The sequence below is a fragment of the Vigna umbellata genome, chromosome 5 (genome assembly GCF_029865625.1).
Source record: "Vigna umbellata cultivar VRB3 chromosome 5, Vumbellata_1.0, whole genome shotgun sequence".
Taxonomy (NCBI): Eukaryota; Viridiplantae; Streptophyta; class Magnoliopsida; order Fabales; family Fabaceae; genus Vigna; species Vigna umbellata.
In genome coordinates this window covers 69,576,354-69,597,461 of record NC_142169.1, presented here as the reverse complement: position 1 = coordinate 69,597,461, position 21,108 = coordinate 69,576,354, and the positions used below count along the sequence as shown (strand labels likewise).

General features: G+C 30.4%; 1 protein-coding gene and 1 long non-coding RNA gene across 7 annotated transcripts; one reads left to right on the top strand and one right to left on the bottom strand.

Moving 5' to 3' along the window:
- Positions 1–57: 57 nt before the first annotated feature.
- On the top strand, positions 58–13,166 carry LOC124831125 (MADS-box transcription factor 23-like). 3 transcript variants are annotated; one of them, XM_047305027.2, is made up of 9 exons: positions 58–160; positions 400–618; positions 6,931–7,009; positions 11,276–11,337; positions 12,140–12,239; positions 12,335–12,376; positions 12,464–12,547; positions 12,786–12,940; positions 13,026–13,166. In XM_047305027.2, the coding sequence occupies exons 2-9, from the start codon at positions 437–439 to the stop codon at positions 13,039–13,041; spliced, it is 720 nt and encodes a 239-aa protein (XP_047160983.1). In that variant the 5' UTR covers positions 58–160; positions 400–436; the 3' UTR covers positions 13,042–13,166. The 3 variants fall into 3 exon arrangements, with proteins under 3 accessions (XP_047160983.1, XP_047160980.1, XP_047160982.1); XM_047305024.2 differs by lacking the exon at positions 13,026–13,166 and having other exon boundaries at positions 12,786–13,013; XM_047305026.2 differs by lacking the exon at positions 13,026–13,166 and having other exon boundaries at positions 81–160; positions 437–618; positions 12,786–13,013.
- Positions 7,320–20,546, bottom strand: LOC124831126 (uncharacterized). 4 transcript variants are annotated; one of them, XR_015786889.1, is made up of 6 exons: positions 20,342–20,533; positions 20,203–20,259; positions 18,174–18,295; positions 15,407–15,471; positions 13,999–14,100; positions 7,320–8,270 (listed from the first exon to the last, which is right to left on the bottom strand). It is a non-coding gene; the product is annotated as an uncharacterized LOC124831126 (long non-coding RNA). The 4 variants fall into 4 exon arrangements; XR_015786888.1 differs by having other exon boundaries at positions 7,320–7,620; positions 15,407–18,295; positions 20,342–20,545; XR_015786887.1 differs by having other exon boundaries at positions 15,407–18,295; positions 20,342–20,544.
- Between the last annotated feature and the right edge of the window lie 562 nt (positions 20,547–21,108).

Sequence of the window (21,108 nt, the reverse complement as noted above, 5' to 3'; positions counted from 1 at the left end):
TCCAAACAAAACCACTCTGGCTTTCCATATAAAGCATATATAATAGTATTGCATCATGTAACTCTCCTAGATTAGGAACATTCATCTACGGAAATCTTGTCCTTCTTCTCCTTCTCTCCTCTGCTTCTCTCTCATTACAACCCACTCCCATAATTTTCAAGTAAGTTACTTTCATCCTTCTTTGACTTTTCACTGTTCATGGGGGTTTTCGATTTTCGCAAAAACAAGAGAAAATCGTTCCTTTCTATACTTTTTCTATTTCTTGATTTCTTGATTTCTTGATCGTTTTTTAAGCCAATTTCTTCTCATTTTCTAAACACTTACTCCGATTACTGGTATTATTGTTCGATAAGTCTTGTTCTTGACGATCTTAGAGAAGTTTGTTTACTGATCTAACAGGTTAAAGGTGTGATATTTGTGATTATTTTAAGTAAAGATGGGGAGAGGGAAGATTGCGATTCGAAGGATCGACAACTCGACTAGCCGACAAGTGACTTTCTCAAAGAGAAGAAATGGATTGCTGAAGAAAGCTAGAGAATTATCAATTCTTTGTGATGCTGAAGTTGGATTGATGGTGTTTTCCAGCACTGGAAAGCTTTATGACTATGCAAGCACAAGGTAATTAATCAAGATCAGTTTATTTTTAAACAAAATATCTTAGCCCTTTCGCTTTAAATCATGGAAATTGATCTATAATTCTGGGTGCAACATTTTTTTAACTAATATAAAACCTCTTCCATACAGAAAGTGAATATATAAAATAATTAAGGTTCACTTTGTGGTTGGTGTCATGTTGTGCTGTACGAAACGTTTTATATATCTGCCACTTGCATTTGGAAATAAATCTGTGAGTTCTTTAATGTTTGCCCTCCCTCGTGTGATATGGCTTGGGTTGATATAATAAGAAATACTCTGCATGCGCTTCTGCATGGTACGATGTTAATGTCCATCACTCTTATCCTGATATGCATTTATAAGTATATTTCTTAAGGAAAGAAAACTATAGAAACTGTTATTCATAAAATCATCTCTTATTCATAATCTTTCTTTGCATTTGCTTTTATGATAAAATATTGAAAAAGATGTTCTTCCACGCATGAATGCGACGATTGTTCAGCATGCCATGTTTAAATAAAAACTATGAAGGGAAAGACACAACAAAAAGAGTGAGGAAACAGAAACAAAAACAATTTGGCAATGAATTATAACGCGAATGACATGTTGTTATAATGTTTCTTTAACCATTAGGCTATGTTTTCCTGTTATATCTATCATAAGAGGCATGGATGAATGAGTAAAAAATATGCTAAACCAGTTAAGTTTAGTGAATTGAAACCCTAGCTTGAACAAGGTGTTATTGATGTGAACCACTACATTATAGTAAAACAATATAGTCCAAAATGGTGTCTGTTAGGACATTGAGGAAGTTCTTCTTGACCACATTAACATTTTAGTGTGGAGGATTTCCCTTCAAATGTTGTTGGTAAATTGTAAATTAATGCAGAATCCCTGTGTTTGATGGGATGAATCCAAAAGTAGAAAGGATTTGATCTAGAAGAAGACAATGCTTGAAACCATTAAGTTTAAGATGGTGGGAGATTAGGGAAAAGAGGTTAAAGCTAACCTAACATGGTTTAACTGGTGAGTTGAATAATTAAGGTATAATTTGTAGTAAACCTAATTGGTATATGTTGGCAACAACAGTGATAGAGAGGAGAAGAAAAAACCATGTTGTTTGTCTTGCTCATTGTGAAGAGACAAAAGAATGTGTGGGAGCTCTCATTGGAAAAACCTACCTTCGTAATCAATTGTCATGTTACAACGGTTTAAAACTCTAAATATTAACAAAATATTAAATGAATTTATTTAATTAAAATATAAATTAAATTATTGAATAAAAACTAAGAAGTAACAGTAAGATAGTGGTATAAAATTTTAAAATATTTGTTGAGAAGTAGAGTTTAAATCTATCTTAATCCTATAAAACTGTTTCGTAAAGTAAATTTTTTATCTATTTAATTATATTAATTTTAGTTTTACTTAAAATGTGAAATTTAAGTTAATCTAACCTAACCTAATTATTGAATAACCTTATTATATGACATTCACAAATATATAGTTGTATCAACAATAAAGAGTAAAATATAGTATCATTTTGATGAAGATTGTGGTTTAATACAATACACTACCAGTTAAGTTAATGGCACTTGATCAAGAAAAGAAGAAACAATTTTTGTTTTTTTTTAATTAAGAGAAATAAACACAAATAATTGGTTGAGAAAAATTCAATGAACAAATTCTGGTATAGGTATTATAATCCTATCAATTCTCAACTGATGTAATCTTGCCACTACCTAATATCCTTCAATGGATATGCTTTTTCTCTAATTCAATTTATCCCCAAATTCTTTAAGAAGTAAACATTTAATTACCATTATGATCTCTAATTTGACTGAGTTGTCAAGGAATTAAAATTACAATTGAGATATTTAGGTCTAATTCTCTAATGAGTTAATATTTGAATAATTAAGTGTGTTAATGGTATAATTTAAATATAAATCAATTCTTAATTTTTTTGTACAATATGTGATTGGAACATTTTAATTTTATCTATAATATCCAAATCCCAGCTCAACATGTCAATGTTGAACAACACAAAGTTTTATCCTTTTATATTTTATTAACTATTTTATCTCTTGATCTTTAAGCATTTACTTTATTTTAATTGAAACTGCATCCAACTATTTTCTCCAAATATAAATTAATATGCAATTCCTTTTTTATGTTATTATTGCGGTAGTTCTTCCCGATTCAATATATACTTCAACTAAATTTATTTTATTACTTGTAAACTTGACAAAATCCTTATAGTAAATAACTCACACATAAAAATAAGTGAGATAAATTCTTTCTTATATATATATATTAGGGAAAAAGAGTCACTACGTGACTCTTTGTAGTTTTTAAAATAAAAATGAAAAGTGAAAAGTGATAAAAAGTTAAATTAATAATTAATATGTAATTTGTTATATGTAAGGTAAGAAAGAAAGACTTAACAAAAATAAGATTATGCGAGAAGAATAATAATTCACTGTTATAATTATTCATTGGTGAGGTTGTGTGTAGCTAGACTTTAACTCTTGTATTTGTTTTTTCTTTAGATAATTCAGTGAGTTGGTAGCGTGGTATAAATATAAATCTAATTGAATCATGAGAGATGATTAAGTGAATTCTGACTTCTCATTCGTAGTTTACACAAGTACATTTTACACACTAATTATTTGAAAAATTTACAAACAAGTTTTATTCCTTTTTTTGATAATTTATTTTGTTTCTAGAAATTAATATGCAATTGTTCTTTGTTTGAATATATTACATTAGTCTTTTAGAATTTCATACTTCAATTAATTCGTTTTACTACTTGTAGGCTTAATGCTTGTCAAAAGTTCCTCACAAATAACAAAATTTGTCTTATTAAGAAAATTATTTCAAAATACTAAATCATAAATATACAATCTCAAATTAACCTCTTAAGTACATGAACCAATATACCCTTGGCTTTGCAATGATACCCATCTAGAATTCATTTTCCCTTTATGGAAGTTGCTTGATTCTTCCAAATTAGTGCGTAAATATAGATTTTTGCAAAATTTTGGATAATACTTTTTCAAAGACTCTATTAAGGATAAAGGGCAATCTTCCTTATCTTTTTAGTATTATCTTTTGTAAGGACGAAATGAATTTGTTTGATTTTCTAGCTTAATGAGATTCTCTTCTCATCATATTAAAATGAAATTCTTCAAAAACTTAATGAAATCACTTTTCTGTCTCTTAAAAGTCTTGCATAAAATAAAAGTGATGTCATCTAGTCCTGTATTTATAGAAAACACAATGTCACGCTCTTAATTTTATCTCCTACTCCAAAAAGGTAGAAATAAACTATTGATATTGCATTTACTACAAGGATTGTAAATGAACATAGATGTGGCCTATCCACCTCACAATCCGAATGATTTTGATGGAAATTATCCTTTTTTTGTTTTTGCTTTCAAAGGTTTTAATCCTCCACATATATATTTCATCAACATTTAAAAAATGTTATTTTTTCATCTCCTTATAAACAATTCAAAGTTGGTGGGTTAGATGTTTATGACATTTTTCTTGTATCATTTTGAGATCTTTTCCTTAAAAGAGGTTAAGACAACAAAACTTATTTCAATGCTTTCTTTTGTTCCCTTCTCACCACGTCAACTTTGATATGTGGTTCTTTGTCTTGTGAAGACGAAGTGTTTCATTTTCTAACTTTTGAACATTTTTGTGATTATTAGAATTATGGGAATTGTGTGTTGTCTTGAAGATATACCCTCTTTGATAGTTTTTTTTTTTAATTTGAATTTGCAATTGAAAAAATTGAAATTTGAATTGTATTGGTCTAAAATCCTTATATTTCTTGCAACGAGGAATAGAGTTGAATATATGCATTATGAATAAAATATTTAAAGAGATGTAGTTAGAAATGACTTCTTTCTATTATTGGCTTCAATTAAGTGCTGTTAAGAAGTTTTAATTTTAAAACATTTTTAATATAAATTGAATCTTAATTAAACTAGTAAAAAGGTAACACAAATATTAAACATAAAAAATAATAATAAAGCTAAACAAAAACTCAAAATTAAAATTATTATACCCTATCCTAACAATATAAAATTTTGTTACTCATCACTGTTACAGCAAGCAAATTCTTTTGAAGGTTGATTGTTGATGAAATTTTTAAAGGCGTTTTCCAACCATGGGATTTCTAAATCTTTCTCAATACATTAAGTTAAGCCAATATTGATTTTCTGAGTTACTCACAGTAAAAGTTGTATTTGGTCCAAATAAAAAAAAATATAGTGATTGGTCTTTTTGGTGAGGGTTACTCCCTCCACCACCCTGTCTTCTCCTTTCACCTCCCCAACTTTTTCTAAATTCTAATTTTATCATTTTTACTTTTAGCTTTATTTATTTTACTTTTTATTTTTTAAAATCCTAATCTCCTTTCACTTTCACCTTTTCTCTTAGAGGCAAGCCCCCACCCCTACTTTCACTTTCTCTCTTTCTTTTCAATTTCCACATCCGTTAACACAATTCTCCATTTTCACCTTTTCTTCATTTTTTATTCTCGAAAGCTTAGTTACGTTATATTGTATATGGTTTGATCATTTTTGTCATATTTTTTAAAAAGTAATAGAAAGAAGTTGACAGTTTGAACAACAAATTTCATATGGTACCTCATCAACATATGTGAATGTGAGGATTTCTCAATGTGGTGTAGGTTCAATAAACTAGTTCTGATATTCAAAGTCACAGGATGTGATATATGGTGGTGACGTAAAGAAAGTGAAAGAGACTCGTGACACTGTTGGCGAAGAGGATGGTAGGAATTAATTAGATTAAGTGTTAAGGAATGTAGAAGTTGAAAAGAAAGAGAGAAAGTGAAAGTGGGGGTGAGGGGTGGGGCTTGCCTTTGAGAGAAAGAGTGAAAGTGAAAGGGGATTAGGGTTTTAAAAAATAAAAAGTAAAATAGGTAAGGTAAAAATAATAAGGGTAAGATTGAAATTTAGAAAAAATTGGGAAGATGGAGGGAGAAGATGAGGTGGTGAAGGGAGTAAGACTCCTTTTTGGTTAATGTCTTCTGCTTAAACACAATAAAAGCCTAGATTAAGCATGAACAGTTAAAAATGTAGCTAACCACTTTTTGCTCACATAAGAGGGCCTTAAGCATAGCTTAGTTGAATTTGTGAGAATTTATTTTTGTTTATATATTTTTTTTTTCTATGGAGACTGAAACAATTATAAAACACATCAGAATGCCTATTTTATTTAAATTTCTAAATAATTGCTTATAAGACTCCAATATATTTTTTTTTTTAGATAATTAAGATTCAAAAGTATAGGATAGGTGTTCAACTATTGTTGTTAATACAACTATCAATACATAGCTTAAATATATATATATATATATATATATAGAGAGAGAGAGAGAGAGAGAGAGAGAGAGAGAGAGAGAGAGAGATTTACAGTACATTAAATCTAAATTCCCTGTACAAGAATATCCAAACAAGACAAAATACATCAAAAGCAATAATTGTTTTATTTTCCTAGAAGAAACGAACAAAAAGGAAATAAAGGCCATGAATAATTAGAAATCTCTAAAGCCTTTGATAAGTTGAGGCTTTTTTAACCATTGGGTATAATTTTAAAAAAGGAAAAGTTTTAAAGGATGTAAGTTGTATTTTAAAAAAGATTTTGTTTATAATTTAGGTTTTAAAATGGTATTAAAGTAGTGTTTTGAAAAACAACTATTGTTTCTTTACAAAATGGAAAATGCAACTTTAACTGGAAATTGACTTTTAAAACAATATTTTATTTAATAAAACCATATTTTAAAACACATTATTTTAAAATTTGAATTGTTTTTCTAATATATTCACAAAATTTGCCTACAAATAGAAAAAAAGGAGTCATACATAAATCGAATATAAATTTTACTAGATACGACATTCTTGTAGACTCATTTTTTACTTCGAGTAACTTGTAGTTGAATTGCTCAAATAGGATATTTTCATATCCTTAAAGTCTTCAAGAACAATTTATCCTCTCCACCATGAAAATAACATTAAAGTCACAAGTTTCTATGATAACTCATTAAAGTCACAATTTAAAAAGTAGGCATTATATAGATATCATCCTTAACTCCCGTTTAAAACAATCCAACATTTCTTTGAATGACTAAACTAAAATCATAATGAAGTTTAAAAACTGCGCTTAGTTTGTCTCAGATTATATAATGGACGCTTCTTACAATAACTTAAATTTTGCAACGTGTTGATCCACAACTTTTACGTACAAAGAAAAATACTAATATACTCTTTGTATTGTCTCTGGCAGCATGAAATCTGTTTTTGAGCGCTACAACAAGCTAAAAGAGGAACATCATCACCTCATGAATCCGGCTTCAGAAGAAAAGGTAACTGTTTCTACAACATTCTTCTTTCCATTTTGGTTTCAGCTTTGGTCATTGTGTTACATTTTTTTAGAAGCATCATTCTTAATCTTAATGAATTTTGTATCTAACTAAAATTTTGACAAATATTATAATATAAATAAAATTATACAAAAAATATGAATAAATATGAAAAGAAATGATATTTAAAAAATGATATTATTAATGGTTGATCTTAACATCTGAAAAATTAAGATACAAATTCTGAGATGTAGAACTGCAATTAAACCAAAAAAAAAAACACAAAAAAATAAAGTTTGATAAGCCTTAAAAATCATAACAAGAAATAACAAAATCTTAATAATATCAAAATGGTTTAGAAATGAACACTTTCAAAGAATATCTCTCACTTCAAATGATAACTAAAACATCTTGTATATTCTTTTCGACGAGGTACATTACCTTTTAGATCCAGAAAAATGTTTTTTCAATGTAAATGGTGACAAATTCCCAAGTTTCATGATAACCCGAAAAAATATAGAGCCTAACCTAGATAAGAGTGAGCCAACTCGGCATAAAGCATTGAGTGTCGTCAGTTGAGCATCCGAAGAGAGTGGGCAAGTCTCATCCTCACCCTTCCATGCAAGAAAAAGGGCCCATGCGTTACTAGACAACATTTAGATGAAAAACACAACGAAGAAAATCTCTGAACTGATATAGATCTTAAAGTTCGGGAAAGAGCCGACACAAGAGAAAGTACGACAAAATAGAGATTGACACAACAATACAAAGAGTTAGAAGCTTGACAAAATCAAGAAATAATAAATATCTACAAATAATAACTCTTAGAAACACATGGCTTCGTTGACATGTTGAAGGATAAATCCAACGCTTCATATGAAGACTTTGCATTCATGGACAATGACTTGCAAGACAACAAATGAACATTATTGATATATACAACATAGTGCCTACATAACAAAAAGGAACGCATAAGCTCGACAAATAAGCTCAGTAATATAACTCGGCAAGCTCGACAACAAGGCTCACCCACATGAAGCTCGACGATAAAAGCTCGACTCATTTCATTTCTATTATTTCAAGAGTAACAACCCGAAAAGTGTCGAACTCTATCCAAATAGGAGAGTCTCACACATCTACTCCAAAAAACAATAATCTTAATCTCTAAAATGTCCGAATCAACAAAGTAGACCACGAGTCACGAACGACGAAGAGAGATCACACTCCACCTCACCAACATGAAAGGGTGGCCAGGTCCCATAACCTACAAGAGTAGAGCATCAAGTCATTGACTGTAGGAATACACCCTTCTGATCGGGACTGTCACCATGAGCATAACCAAAACAATGAAGTTGTGCACAACTCCACACTACCATATGGAGTTGTGACAACCATGTTCATAACCGTGAGAAATACCAGCCAAGAGTTATCACTATCACCATTACCAATTGACGGGTACACAATCTTAATCGACTAAAGTGCAAGAGCAACTCTCTGAGTACATGATCACCTCGTCATTTAGGTGACTGAGTATAAAAGCAGATCAGTGTTCCAACACCAGAATACACGAGCAAGAACAACCCAACATTCTAGTGTCAAGTACAAGAGCATCTCAACATCCCAGTATCATACAAGAGCATCTCAACGGCAAGAGAAGCGCAACATTTCAACGTCCGAGTAAAAAAGAAGTCTGGCATTACAATGTCTGAGCACAAAAAAGCAAAAATAACTCGGATGTATGGTGATTGATCCTAAAATATCACTCGATGAACTAGGGATTGGAACAGTGACACTCACCATGGGACCAATAATAGAACATTCGATCCCTAGGACTAACAATGGAACATTCGGTCCCTTGAGCCTTTCACTAGGAATGTCATTCCCCTTAGACCTCATTTTCTTGATCCAATCCTTTCCTCCATCCCTTTCTCTAACAAAGGCTGGAATCTTCCCAATCTACCTTTCAGGTCTTCCATTGCTTGAGAATTCTATTAAGTACAGTACTTGATCTCACAATTTCACCCCACTTTTAGAGTACGTCACTTCACTTTTCATGTCAACCTCTTTTGCCAATACTTGATTCTTGTCTACCATCACTGCCTTCTCTATCAATTTGAGAGACCACACATCACAAAGTCCCACTTCTGTTTGCACCTCCTCTTTTAATCAGTTCAAGAAAATACACATAAAATGTTGCTCAATTTCCCTATAAAAGCTCTGGATATCTTAGAAAATTTTCAACCATATCTACAACCACCTCTATTTGTAACAGATATAGAAAGATTTTGATAGGTTCAAAGGAAATGTTTATATTAGGAGAAATAAAAGGGACAATTGTCTATGGTAGGTTTTGTTGTCTCATACTTTTATAAAGTCTGTGTAGACAATTGTTTTTAGCAGTTTTTTAGGAAGTTTTGTAAAGGGAAGGCTAGGGAGAGTCTGATCCTCTCGAAAGACCAGGGATAGTGTAACAGTTTGGATTACTGTGCTTATTTCATTATTAATAAAGCTGTCTGGTTTTTCTGGGTGAACATCCAAGAACCTGTCTTGGAAGTCTTTACAGTTTTAATAAAATCTGGGTACCTATGAGATTTCAAAAGGGATTTTTTTATCAAGAAGGGTTAGAATCTCTTTATAGCGTTGCCTTGAATTGCTCCCAAGAAGTATGCGGGTTGTAATCACTGCCTTCTCTATCAATTTGAGAGACCACAGATCACAAAGTCTCACCTCTGTTTGCACCTCCTCTTTTAATCAGTTCAAGAAAATACACATAAAATGTTGCTCAATTTCCCTACAAAAGCTCTGGATATCTGAGAAAATTTTCAACCATATCTACAACCACCTCTATTTGCAGCAGATATAGAAAGATTTTGATAGATTCAAAGGAAATGTTTATATTAGGAAAAATAAAAGGGACAACTGTCTATGGATAGGTTTTGTTGTCTCATACTTTGTAGACAGTTGTTTTTAGCAATTTTTTAGGAAGTTTGTAAAGGGAAGGCTAGGGAGAGTCTGATCCTCTCGAAAGACCAAGGATAGTGTAACAGTTTGGATTATTGTGTTTGTTTCATTGTTAATAAAGCTGTCTGGTTTTTCTTGGTGAACATCCAAGAACCTGTCTTGGAAGTCTTTACAGTTTAAATAAAATCTGGGTGCCTGCCTATCAGATTTCAAAAGGGATTTTTTATCAAGGGTTAGAATCTCTTTATAGCGTTGCCTTGAATTGCTCCCAAAAAGTATGTGGGTTGTAATTACCCCACCATGAAACCAACCCAAAGCTCAACCCTCTAGCGCAACCATAGAGCTTGCTTTCACTTGTTGCTTCTTTGATGCAAAATTACCGTTCCAACTCCCAGCCCACTGGTCCACCTGAATGCGTCTTCTCCCAACATTACGAAATGGGAATCTAAAGTTGAAGTTTTCTCTATTGATCCCTAAACAATTGTCGTGGACTCCTCATTCTGAGATGTGACATTCTGCGTAGTTCGATGCCCGCTCGCTACAATTTGAACAACAAGAATATCAATCATTCAACCATTTCCTCAACTTCCTTGAGTCGGACCTCTTGCACCTTGCAGTGGATCTGTCGCTCCTTCCTATCTTTCCCCGATATGCATTCTTCCTCAAAACATCTATCCACCGATTTCAATCTTGTGCCCATTTCTCATACAAACCATAAAGGCTTAAAATCTTTATTTGTTTGCAATACCCATAAGTTCGAAATGCAGCTTTGATACCAATTGCTAGACTGGATCATAATTGCGAACAAAGGAATGAATCGTTACTGGCGAACCCTAGTTCACCAACTTATTATGACGAACAAAGGAATGATGATGTAAAGAGGACAATAACAGATATTATAGGCAATATGAGAAATTGGCAGAAAATTTAAGAAACTAAAATTATCCAAGAAAAATACAAACCAACATAAGATAACTGACAGGTACAAACTAACTTCACAAAGCTCATCTTCCTTGAACATGAAAATGTAACTTAATAACCTAACTGAAGTCTACTATTAGTGAAACAATATACTTAGGGAGATTATCAAATACAAGGATAGAACAAACAACACTACATGCAGCAGAATAATAATGTACAGGACCATATCAGCAATAATTTTAGACTTAAAAAGCATTCTCACATTGGTTTTCAACTCTAAATTAACAATGTTAGTCCTCAAATTGTCTAGCCGGCAATTCTTAGATTTAAAATAATCTCCTTAAGTAATAACTGTTTAATTGATATCTGTATTTCTCTTCTTGCTAGTTTTGGCAGACAGAAGCAGCAAACTTGAGGAAACAGCTTCAGTATTTGCAAGAATGCCACAGGTAAAAATATAAATAAACTAACACCCATTAGTTGCATAAATGCACTATATAAGCAATCCATAGATATGCAATCGAACAGGTTATTTCATCAGAGTTGACTCCAGTAAAGAGATATGTGAAGTGACCAAGTAATGAATATCTATCAACGATTGATTTAAACTAGTGGGTTAAATTTACAAAGGCACCTTTCTTCAATTCTTCAACGCGTTACATCACTTTACAAATCCAAATTCTACAACGCGTCTTTCGGGAAGGAAAAAAAAACTAAGGGCATAAAATAGGGAAAAGGAAAATGGCAAATTTTATCATCCGCCTTTCTTAATCTCCATTACAAGATCCAAAAAAGAAAATTGAATCCACCTTTACTTCTTTTTCTCTCTCCAACCATTTCCAGAGAATGAACTTAAATATATTAAAAAGTAATTTACATATTTGTCATTTGTTAGTATGTCAATCTGTCCATGTCAAACGCTTACGGCACCCCTGGTCTGTATGAAATGAAGATGTTACAAGACCCAAAAAGGTTGATTCAATAGCTCATCACCGGAAACAATCGTATGGTAAATCAAACAAATTTGTTCTACAGACTCTGTAGAGTTTTATATCAGTTAACAACGTGATACCATCTTGAAAAACTTATTGATATTTTTATAAAGTGCTAATGGACAGCTTAGTTTCTTACACAAATTACATAAATGCTAAAAAACTAATTTCAGAAACTCACGATATTTTTTCTGCTAAGTGATAAACCAATCTAACATTGAGAAAGCATTTCAATTTTTGTTTCTTTTGGCAATAGCAGGCAATTAATGGGTGAAGAACTTACGGGTTTGGGTATCAAAGAACTACAAAATCTGGAAAACCAACTGGAGATGAGTCTAAAGGGTGTTCGCATGAAAAAGGTATGATGGTTCAGTTCAAATTAAACCTCTTCCCTTTAAGATTTCATCCTTTTATGGAAAATTTATAACTTGCATTATCATCTATTTCCCTCCAGGATCAAATTTTAACAAGTGAGATTAAAGAACTGCGCCAAAAGGTTTTTTAGGAGTCTCGTTTCATTCTTCCCGATATTTACTAAGGTTTTCCTAAAAATTCTGACCAATTGTCATTAATGCCATTGTAGGGAAATCTCATTCATCAGGACAATGTTGAACTCTATCAAAAAATGGACCAGATTCAAAAGGAAAATGCAGAGCTACAGAAGAAGGTAAATGATCCAGCACACTATAATTCAAAAAACTATTATTTCATCTTTACATAAACGCATGCCTAAGACTAACAAAGGCTTGTACAATGAACAAGTCAGTACATAAACTGACACTTCATGTGGATAGGGCCATGTCAAACATATTTTCCTCATTTATTGAGCTTAGTTCTAATTATCTAAGCTAAAGGCTTAAAGTTTCCTTTATTAGATAAACCTAAACAGAAGATTTGGCTTTTAGGTTTTCGGAAGCAGGAGTACAGGTGAAGAAAATGTGGCATCCAGTCCTTCTTACATGGTCAGAAATGAATATGAATTACGTCCACCAATCAGTCTCCAGCTAAGTCAGCCACAGACTCAATACAGTGAACCATCAGCCAAAGTAATGAAACTCGGGTATTCCCTCAAACTGATAATAAATCAAGTCAATATTTTTTGTTTTCAATTTCACAAGACACTAAAAACTTAATCTCTGTGCCAGATTGCAGCTGCATTAGCAAAAAATTGTTCAGTAAACGGGGATTTGTCATTTTGTGACAAGAAGCAACTGTTACAACTTCTGCCTAGAATGGTCAGACTTTCCACGAGTTGGGTCTTGTAGTTCCTCAACCGCATTTGTTCCATTCAACTCTATAATGCATGTATGGTACGAGATTATCTATCAAGAAGCTTATGATTACTGTTAAGGATTAGACATAATGATTGCCCTTGTAAAGTTTAAGCAATAAAAATATCAACAATTGAGCCTGGTGTTTTTTGCTATAAACTCTAAATACATATTTCGTGCCCAATTAAATCCAATTCAGAACACAACCACCTACACCTATACATATAATAAGTAATCCAAAACACATTGGGAACTATGTAGGTCAGAAAGTAAGTGACACATAAGTATGACTGATGATTCTTCAAAATGAATTATAAAAAAGTATTGCTAACAATGAAGAGGAAATCAATATCCCCAAATCATACAAACCAATGTATTCTGCAACACCATGTGCCTGCTTAATGCAAAGCTTAAACATGAAACAGAAACATAAACTTATCAACTGCATAACAAGAAAATTGAAATTCAGAGAAGCAGACCTAAATTTACACTTAAAAAGGTAAATCATCTTTCTGAATCAAACAACTAGACTTTCCTTATGGCTGATAGCACATAATTCTAATTTTCACAATCTAACAAATTTACGTATTTGTACTTGCAATATCTAAAGATTCTGCATATAATGTTAATCACATATCCACATGTCAAGTGGGACTAAACTGTATCTCCCCTATCATCCCAGTCAAGTGCCACTAGAGCAAACAATATTACACTGGTAATTAAGGATATTATCTTCTGGACTCAGAAGGCTTACTGTATAGAATAGAATATCGTTTCAAAGGTAAAAATAATCATAGTGCATAATGCAACTGAAAAGAGCAATGGCAAGGCATGGTGCAGCACTTACAATTTTTGTGAACTATTGGCACATAAAATCAGTATCAGATTGCCAATAATAACAAAAAAAGGAGCTTTTCTTGCGGATGCTTCAATCATGCAATAGAACAACCTGAAGAGATATCAAAGCTCAGGTTAAGGCAAGTTCAAGCAAGAGCAGACATTAGGGCCAAATAAAAGACTTAACAAAAGGAAGCTCAAAAACCAATCTGCGTCACCAATTAAGATTGTCAAATTGGAATCCTCAAAGTAATAATTTTTTTTGTTAATTACTTTTGTGACCTAACTTGACATCACATACAGGAACAGGATAGCAGAAACAAAACTATTGGTTTGTGTCAGTCTTGTAACCAATAATTTTCATTTGTGGAAAGACTTAAGAAAGTGAAAAAACACAAATAATTTTCATCAGTTTGAACAGTTCAAAATGCCAGAAGATACTACCCAAATTAAGTAGGATGGTCTTTCCAAAAAGATACATGTAGTCTCATTAGAAAAAAAAAAGTTCGAAAGACCCAGAAAAACATCTATTGTTTTATGTCATACACCATGTTCAAGATTTTTACTTTGACAATTTTGAACTATAAGTAACACCATACCAAATAATTACATAAAATTAAGAAAAAGTAGTATAATAATTTCTCAAGGAGTATTTCAAAATTTTCCAAGGGAACACTCCTTCAATATTGTAAATTTTTAATTTTCAAAAAAAGTATAATATATAAGATTAATGATTTCTTTATTTTTACGATAATAACATTAATTTTATTCTTCAATTATAAATTAAGTCTTCAACAAGTAAAGAAATTTCAATAGCATAAAATTAGCATCAATGTGATATATTAATAATACAAAATTCTATTTGATTCCTAAGATTTTAATTATGACATCAGCACCACAATACGATCTTTAATTATTTTTCTAATAATACAGGCCAGCTCTAGTTTTAAGAGTTAAAAGTAATCAAATTCAAACTCAGATTTTAAACTCCAGTTTTTTCACAATGATTTGAGTAATTGACTAGAAGCTCAGCTCAGTTATAACTTCTTCAGGATTTAATTATGTGTTAACTGTCAAGAACACCAAAAAGAATTTCCTATTTTAAAGTAATGATTGCAATAAAACTTAGTCTAGTGATGAAACATTCCATGACTTAACGGATAATTATTAGATAATAATGAAAGTTCGTTATTATTTTGAATAGTGATAATAGATTAAGAATTAAATAATATACTAAAGAAGCTCCGACTATAAACTTAACTTGAAGAGTATCAAATCTCAAATAAATTATGCAATAATTATTAAGTACTGGTTATAAATTAATTAAATATATAAATCAGCCTGTATCTATTCAATAGAACAGAATCATTATATATGACGGCGCTATACTAATAACTAAATGACTACCAAAAAATTACCTGACAAATAGCTTTTGTAGTGGTCCCGAAGAATATTGGTATAGCAAATAGCTTACTAGTTGACGCTGATCCAAGAACTTACAACTTATAAGATGTGATGATTCCAAACTTTGATCATACATCAAAATCATCTATATTCTTTTCCTTCTCAACTCAAAACAGATACTAATGCAAAATGAGTTCAAAATACAGCTACAAGTTCAACTAAACTTTTTTGTCAGACAATTTACCCTATAATTTTCAATCATTTGAATCATAAAATTTAAACTTGAGTGTAAGACAAATCCTATTCTAAAAGTATTGATGTGATTGTTCAACCAGTGTTTTTTCGATAGTTCAAACACATACTTAATTCCCTAACTGAAATTCAAGCACATACTTTAAGATGAGGAACGACTCTAATTAACAATAATAAAATTTCATTAGCACATTAATTATTTTATGAATAAAACTCGTTAAAACGAATATAAAGTTAAAAATTTATACAGCAGAAAAATTAATTTACTAGTAAAGGAAAAACAGGTGACACTTCGTTTCTTGAAGTATATAAAAGTTTAGTTTTTTTTTTCAATTATTTTCATATTCCAAGTACATTTTCACGGATCCAAACCATATATATTCGTTAAAATTTTGACATATAAAGGTCTCTCAATAAAAAAAAAAAAAAAAGAGTAACGTTTTTACTACTCTTATTTTACAAGTATTACAAACTTCAACTACTCTTAAGGGGATATTAAAGTACGTGCAGAAAACATAAATTACATAACACTAATTTTTTATTATTTAAAAAAAACAAATTTAAATTAAAATATTCTTTTCTTACCCCCACACTCATTTTGACACCCAGAATTCAGTTTCCCATAGATAAAAATCGTCAGAAATAGGTATGCAAGGGAATGAGGAATTTGCACTGAATGTGAAATGCATAAATATTTGAAAGAATACAAAATGGTGAAAGTACATTTTTGTACTGACACTAGCTAAAAGCTATGGGAGTATTGTGGTTTGGTACCTTGCTATTTGTAGCTGTAACATTAAAAAAACAAAAGGTAGATAGCAGCCATAATTTAAATAACGACATCTAACACTAAGTCTCAACCTATCATTAAGTTTATGAAACTAGAACACAATGTATTTTCTTTACATGAGTTCCTTTTTCTTCTCGTATAAACAATGTATTTTGATTGGATTGTTTATAATAATTATAAAATTAGTTTAACGAAATAATCGTTTATTCTTATAATCAATTATATGAAATAAATTTTATGCTAGGATATGATATGCTAAAAGAGAACTTAAGATGTTTGATTTGGATTATTTAAAATAATCAAATTGTAGTAGGAAAAACAATGTGGTTACTTATATAAAATGTCAATTATATATATTATTATATTTACGTTCTAACAAGTCCCATGTTTTAAAATATTATTCTTGTAATTATACTACTATCCACAAATTTTAATTAATTTAACTGTCTTTCATATTTAAAAAAAAATATAGAAATTAATTATATAGAACTAGTGAAATTATTATAATAATAATTATTATTATGTAGTCCCATATTTTTTATGATAATAAAAGTAATAAAATTAATATTATTATTGTTATTATAATTATGAAATTAAATATGAATAATTTTTATAATTTTATTGTATGTAGCTTTTTATTTATTTAATAAGTAATATTTTATTAAAAAGTCGTTAAGTTTAAAAAAATATCAAATAAAATAATTTTGTTAAATTTAAGCAAACGATTACTTAAAAGATAATATTAATAAAATAATTATTTTAATTTAAAAATTATATATTTAAAAAATAAAATTGAAAAACAAATGTCAAAAATACAATTCAATCCGTCAAAAATACAATTCAATCCAACGCGTAACCCTCAAAATCCAAATACGATCAAGTTGTGGTTCCTCTATAAAATGAGAAAGCCTTTAGGATGTGTTTATTTTCAAGATTATGAGTTTCGATCCTTTCATGTTATTAGATAACATGATATCGTATTGAATTGAAGAAAATAGATATTTTCTTTAGATAAACATCCAGCATGATTCATTTTCGCAACCACTACTTATATTAGATAAAAAATCGTATATAAGAATATGCAAATCCCAATTATATTTACAATGACAAAAAAAAATGTTATTAATGTATGTTACTTTCCAAATATATTTGATTATTCAGATTATAATCCAAGATTGAAATAATAACAAAGAAAAATTTATAATAAACAGTCTTTAACATTATTATTAAAAGTTAACAAGTTATTTTTCCGTTAAAATTTGTTTCCTCACTTTATTCTCAATAACTAATAACTTTAAATACAAAAATAGTTATAAGAGATATCTTCATACTACTTCTATAACTGTTTCTAATAAAATTTGTGTTTGCTTCAAGACAATCAAACAAAAACAAATTCTTCCAAACTATTCTCCACATTACCCATCTAAAAATAAAACATAATAACATAATCAACTATAAAATAGTTGATTATATATTGTTCCATCATATTAGAAAAAAAAAGTCTTTTGAAAGAAATACCAGTTTATAAACATCTTTCTTCCTTAATTCATTAATAAATTGAGAGAACTTTAGGAGAAAACCATAAAAGATCTCTATATAAAACTAAAAACAAACCATATCTCAAATTAAGAAATGCAAATTCAGCTCGAAACAAATACCACATATAATTAAATATTGAAAGTGAACTTAGTTCTTCGGGACATTTTAGGATCAACTTTATTTACTAGAAGTGACATTACCTTGTTTTGAAAAGCTATCTCACTCCTCAAATAACTTACACACTGAACACGCATTTAGTTTGAATGATCAATGTGTACGCCCTCACATGTATATGTAACATCTCCAAACTGTCACCCTCTATCTGTAACATCCAGCTCAAATGAAGACGCAAATCGAGCCCTTACAGTCCAACAAGTGAAACAGCAAAACACAAAGCAACAAAATGCGAAACAACAAATCACATAGCAACAACCTCTAAGGAAGTTAGTTACATGTGAAGGATGTGGTTAAAGATCCAAAGATGCATGAAGGTAAAGCAAAGGAACGTTTTATTTAAAGGTTATGTCATGGAGGAGTTTGTTTGTGGTGAGTCGATTTCCCTTTGATACTCTTTTTTCTCTCTAATTTATCTATTCAATTTCTGAAAGGCTTGATTTGAGCAATGTTACCTATGCAACCCAAATCGAGACCTCGCAGCTCAACAAGTGAATCAGCAAAACAAAAACAATAAAATGCAGAACAGAAAAACACTAAGCAATAACCTCTGACAAAGTTAGTTAGAGGTGAAGGTAATGTGGTTAAAGATTTAGAGGGTATGGTCACAAGGAGAAGCACGAGGGCGAAACAAAGTTATGCTCATTGAGAAGTTTGTGTTTGTGATGAGCAAATTCTCTCTTATACTTTTTTTCCCTAATTTATCTATTCAATTTCTGAAATTATGAGTTGTGTTTTCTACCTTCCTATAATAGGTTATTGGTATACTATCTGCAGATTTTCAAACTACCCTATTACTGTTTATTTTTGCTTATAATTTTTATTATTAATATTTCATGCGACATTTAAATAAACTATAAGGTTTAAACGCAAAAGTGTACCCAATATTAATATTATAAACAATCAACCATAGAAAGGGAGAAGAAACCGTTGAGTTCTAGAAATTGAACAGATGATTAGGAAGAAAAGAAATATCATAGGGAATTGGCTCACCACAAGTACAAACCTCTCAATAAGATAACTTTTCAAATAAAGGTTCCTTCACGTTGCCCTGGTACTTCTCCTTATGAAGTTACCCTCTGAATCTTTAGTCATGTCAGATTCATATGTAACTAACTTCCTCGGAGTTTATTTTTGTTGGTGTTTTGTTGTTTTACATTTTGTTGCTTTTTGCTGTTTCACCTATTGAATTGGAAGGAGCTTGATTTTGGCTCCATGTTACACTCTCCTTCCAACCAAAATTATGTATGTGACCCATATAATTACTAGAAATCATACTAGATAGTTTTTTTAAATAGTAAAAATACTCTTCAACATTAGTAAACCACAACTAAGGAACTATTTTACTGAATATTCGATACCAGAAATATTACTTAAATAGTTTCATTATTTTAAAGACTAGATCTATCTCCAACTTAGATGAATTTCTGATAAATAAAAGCAATATTTTAATATAAATCTCACATTGAGTTTTTTAAATAGGGATCTCATAAATGCGAATTCTTTTTCAAAAAGAATTTGTTACTAAAAAAAATACTGAGGATACTTTTATACCTTTAGGAAGGAGTGAAAAAGTACTGTTCCGAGGACAAAACTGATGGTTTATTCCCAAGGATTCATGACTGTAATTATATAATAATTATTAATGGTAAGCGGAACCATTACCAACCTTGGTAGATCAAAAATTTTAATTATCTATTTATCCATAATATTATCATTGACATATGAAAGCTAACCAAATTGAGAATTCATTCATGCTAAACAAAAGGTAAAGCAGCAAACACAAAAACAATGTTGCACCATATGCTACTTGCAATTGGCATAAATTGGGGGAGGAAAAAATACCAATCAGCGAATTCTCATTACCACAGAATCCATGTCGATCTCTCATAAGTCGTAAAAAGAAGAATAAAAACCAGAAACAAGTACATATAGCTCAAAACATCAAAACAATGGGGGCCAAAACACAAGTTCAGCGAATGAAACACTCGCACAATCATACATACGTTAAAACGCTAATAAATGCATATTTATGAATATGAATTTGAACCGTACCTTGGCAGATCCGTCTCTATTCTATAGCTTCCTCATTCTCCACGTTAGGTCACAGAACTAAGCATCAAACAGTTCACGGTAAGCAAAAGCATAAGTTGAGTTAAAAACGCGGCGAAAATGAAATAGAGGAAGAAGGAACCGTGTGTTTGGCGACGACAAGCGAAGCACGAGCGCGATCGGCGAAGAGAATGATCGAATGGTTTTTCATTTTGAATGATTCACAGATTAGAAGAGAATCACTCATCAGCTTTTCTCATAAGATGAGTCTGGTTTGAAGAAGGGCATGGTACTATTACAACGGTGGAAACGTGGTAGAGAGAGAAGAAAATATCTTAGTGAAGAGACCATAAATTAATAATTAATTATTGGAGAGGTACGATTCTCTGCAGCAGAGGGAATGGTGACCCTGCACAGCTGTTACACACTGAGTGGAAGTTGATTGTTGATCAATTCATTATTAATTTAATAGGTTTAAATATATTTTAAATCAATGCAAATGCAAATTTCACCTCTCCTAAAAAATATATGTAATGTAACTGTTTAATTATTAATATTTTTAACCATTCTTTTTTTCATCTTTATTTTTACTAATTTAACAGTAAAAATAAAATATATTCAAATTATTATAATCAAAATTATAAAATTATTTTAAAATATATATTGTACTGGATATAAGTAAGCTAAATATTTTATTTCTACTTTTTTAATAAAAAAATTGTTTTAATATTGTATTTGCATTAAAAGTAATTACAGTTGCTTTGGATCTTTACTAATTATTTTTATATATTAATTTTGACATTCGAATGTTAAATGATTGTAGAGTTATTATTTATGAAAATATAAAACATATTACTTATAAATATTAAATGATAAATATATTATTTAATAAATTATGTGTTTAAAAAA

Excerpts from the sequence above, each read along its gene's own strand:
- LOC124831125 (XM_047305024.2), top strand. The coding sequence starts at position 437 with ATGGGGAGAGGGAAGATTGCGATTCGAAGGATCGACAACTCGACTAGC. Across the intron at positions 12,240-12,334 it reads AGGGTGTTCGCATGAAAAAG|GATCAAATTTTAACAAGTGA; the intron begins GTATGATGGTTC and ends ATTTCCCTCCAG. Across the intron at positions 12,548-12,785 it reads ATGCAGAGCTACAGAAGAAG|GTTTTCGGAAGCAGGAGTAC; the intron begins GTAAATGATCCA and ends TTTGGCTTTTAG.